Source organism: Hipposideros armiger, unplaced genomic scaffold (assembly GCF_001890085.2).
Source record: "Hipposideros armiger isolate ML-2016 unplaced genomic scaffold, ASM189008v1 scaffold_8, whole genome shotgun sequence".
In the NCBI taxonomy this organism is placed as follows: domain Eukaryota; kingdom Metazoa; phylum Chordata; class Mammalia; order Chiroptera; family Hipposideridae; genus Hipposideros; species Hipposideros armiger.
In genome coordinates this window covers 4,120,723-4,124,313 of record NW_017731358.1, presented here as the reverse complement: position 1 = coordinate 4,124,313, position 3,591 = coordinate 4,120,723, and the positions used below count along the sequence as shown (strand labels likewise).

At 32.6% G+C, this 3,591-nt stretch overlaps 1 protein-coding gene across 1 annotated transcript in view; it reads right to left on the bottom strand.

Moving 5' to 3' along the window:
* The window catches only part of SNX4 (sorting nexin 4), a 64,353-nt gene that overhangs the window by 2,072 nt on the left and 58,690 nt on the right, over window positions 1-3,591 (bottom strand). Inside the window, exons 9-10 of the mRNA XM_019650889.1 lie at window positions 1,854-1,943; window positions 1,129-1,228 (exon numbers count right to left, since the gene is read on the bottom strand). Of these exons, the coding sequence (XP_019506434.1) occupies window positions 1,129-1,228; window positions 1,854-1,943 (190 nt within the window). The remainder of the gene's footprint in view (window positions 1-1,128; window positions 1,229-1,853; window positions 1,944-3,591) is intronic.

The following is a 3,591-nucleotide window of genomic DNA, read 5'->3' as shown; positions in this document are numbered from 1 at the left end:
AACATAGGGGTGCATATATTTTTTCGAATTAAGTGTTTTGGATTTCTTTGGATAAATACCAGGAGCGGAATTGCTGGGTCATCTAACTGAACTTCTTAATTGAATGAAAAACTTTTAGCTTAGGAAAGTGGTCATATTTTTAAAAATTACTCTGTAACATAAAAAATATATAAAACTCAACAGGCAAAAATGGAAATAAACCAAACTAAAGAAACATCTTTAAAATCTGCATAACTCACAGTGAAACTTGGGTGTCTTTAATAAAATAGGATGCCTAAAGCCAGGCCTCAAGCTTCAATCCTCTAACATTTCCTCACTCTCTGGAGTTTCTGGATACACTTTTCACTTTTCTCTTCACATATAGGAACAGAACCAAGCTCCCTGAAAATGGCCTGGGAATTCCCCCTGAGTTTTAAAAATAAATTAAGCCTAGTGTATGTATACCAGTTTCATGGTCAAAGGTATTTACGACTCTTCATACATGTACCAAGTGGGTAACCTATATAAGCACTTTTATAACTAAAGTACTGGTTAACTATGAAGTGACTTATAAATGGTAACACTGTCACTGCTTCATTACTTCCAGATTGTGTGATCTCTCTGAGAAAGCTAAATTATTCCAATGAAACAGCGGGACAGTAGAAAGCTGATTATAAAAATGATCTAATTCTAGTATAATAGGATAGAAATTTTCTTCACAAGTACTCACTGTAAGCATTCAAGAATAAAGTACACAAAAACCTCCTTGTTAGGAGAGAGACACTAATTCTGACTGGGTACAGCTTTTCAAAGTAAACTAAAATTTCTATAATATACCTTGTAAAATTAAACCTGACAAAGGTCATTATTTCAATCCCAAAGAATAATGTTTTTCACTTGGACTTAATCAGAAATGAGATGACACTCATTACACAAAGCAATGTTAACAAAATTTTTTACAATACTATATATAATGCAATGTTGTAATAGCTTACATCTTTTTATCCCAAGATCACCACCCAAAAAATTATAAAGTTGCCCATAAATTATTCCCCTGTAAAAGCTACAGGCATCCTGAGTATTACAACTGCAGCTCATTCCACATAAGGCCTGATACAATACCAGAGACCTAAATGGAAAAACACTTACTCCAGTTGCCAGTTCCTCACACTGCTGCTTCTTGGATGCTAAATCCTGAGCAGCCATCTCCAAGTCATACTGCATTAGTTCATGTTTCCTGCACACAGCCCTAGGGATGAAAAAACAGTGCTGCCACTTAATTTTTGTGGCTTTTCTTTTAACAAGTTAAATTTTTTTTTCCACAGGTAAAGGGAAGGCATCACAATGTCTTGCTAGGGTCAGAACTTGTGTACCCAGAATTTTCAAGTTTACATGTAGGAGCCCAACATTGAAAATTAAATCTAGCAGAACCTAAGCATAAAAACTTGACATATATGTACAACAAAAAAGGTTGTTCTTTAGATACTTGCACATTTTTTCAATAAACATACCATTATCGCATCATAAAAAAAGTATTTTGTATAACATAGGAACTAATGCAATATATATTCTCATATAGAAGCTGAGTATTAATTTTAAAAGCTATCTCAAAAGTTTTCTTCTTTATTTAGAAATGTCTATTAGTTTTTATTATCATGAAAGTAATCCATGCTCAGTGTAAAAAAAAAAAAAAAGATTCTGATACAGGAATGCACAAAGAAAAAAAGTTTCAAGATTGCTCTTTTCCCCAACCCCACTATCCAGACACAATCCATGTTAATAGATGGTGTATATCTTTCTGGAATTTAGGTAGGCATTTATAAACATATACACATATCTACAAGTGCTGCATCTGGAACACTTATTATACTAACCGTAGTGCTTCTGCATAAAAAAGATACTCCTTTAACTGATCTGCATAATGTTCTTCATCTTCCAAAATATCATCAATAGAAGATGCATACCTGTTTAAAAAAAAACACTGCAGAAGTAACTTTTATCAGGACATAAAATACTAATGTTCTAAAGATGAGCTGTCCAAAGTATGGTCCACAGACCACTTACTACTCATCAGTGACAAAAGTAAGTACAGAAATTAAGTATTTAAAACCATTTATAGCAATTGTTATTTACTATGACCATTTTATTGAATTTTACCAAAATGTTTCCATTAGGAATGGCTTGGAAATAAAAAATAAAACAAAAAAGGTCCTTTTTACAGCTTAAAAAGCACTATGAGACTGTGATATTTTTTGTTCAAAGACATTATAAAGGACTACAAAATCAGTAGAAGGAATAAATGTTTAATATAATTGATGCACAAGTGTTCCTGATAGCAACTACATATAGTAATGTCAAAAAGCTACCAAAGGGGCCGGCCGAGTGGCGCGATGGTTAAGAACTGGCTTGGGANAAAATCCAACATTTTGGCATAAGGCAAATTAACACAATTAAACGTTTCAAAACATAATATGGTATGTATTATTTTCTCACAGGTACTAATACGTATAAATCACTTTGTTAAAATAACAGATCATATGAAAATCAGCACAATACACTTCATTTATTTATTGTGTAAGTTTGGCAAACAGCACAAAAATCCAGCAACATTTTAAACATGTAAAAAAGTCAAATGCTGAACAGTACTAGGAATTTTTTTCTTTTACATAATTAGTAATAATGAGCACACATAAGATTCTGCAAAGCTAGCAAAATGAGGGTTGCTTGGCTTCTGAACATATACCACAAAAACACACACCAAAAAACAATATAACTTATCTTTACAAAAATTACAGCCAAGCAATAGAAAAGAAGGATGTTAATAATGAAGATACTAACACATATGTTCACTACATATATCTTATACATTGAAATGCTACATCTTGTACCCTGAAATGCCATGTGTAGAGAGCCAAGCAGAGTAAATTTAGGCTCAACACTGAGGTTAAGAATTATTTGGGAAGAATTTAATGCTTATATGTAACATACTCAAAACTTTTGATACAGCAATTCCTAGATCATAACAATGTACTCCATTATGTATCTGAGAAGTTGAATCTTCTTCGTTGGCAGTATAAAATTTCTGAGCAGTATCAAAATTCTGGTAAAACACAAATTGAAGGCATTTTCTAGTGTATGCAAACGTTACAGGGGGCATCAATGAAAGTGGGAGAAAATCTTAGATTTCACACTGAGTTTCTGCTGAGCTTGTCACACCAAACAGCTCAACAATAAGGCAAGAAAAACTAACCCCCTATAACAGATTAGTGGGTCTTACCAAGTAAAGATAGGAATTCAATCACAGGAAAAAACTCCCTACATAAACAGATTTGAAATAGCTGGCATTGAGATGAACATCTAGAAATTACCTAACATCTTGACATTCAATCATTGGTTCAGAAGCCTGACAAACAATCTGTTGGTATATTTTATCAAATTAACTTTTTGGAATCAGCACCAGTCCCCAAAACCTCAAATTATAGCATTTAATCTTCATTAAAATACATCCGTTTGTGCTATATTAACACAACTACAATCAAATTAAAGAGAGCTGAATTTACTCAACTTACATATTTTTGTGTATACTGGATAGCAACTTAAATTTTTTTTTTT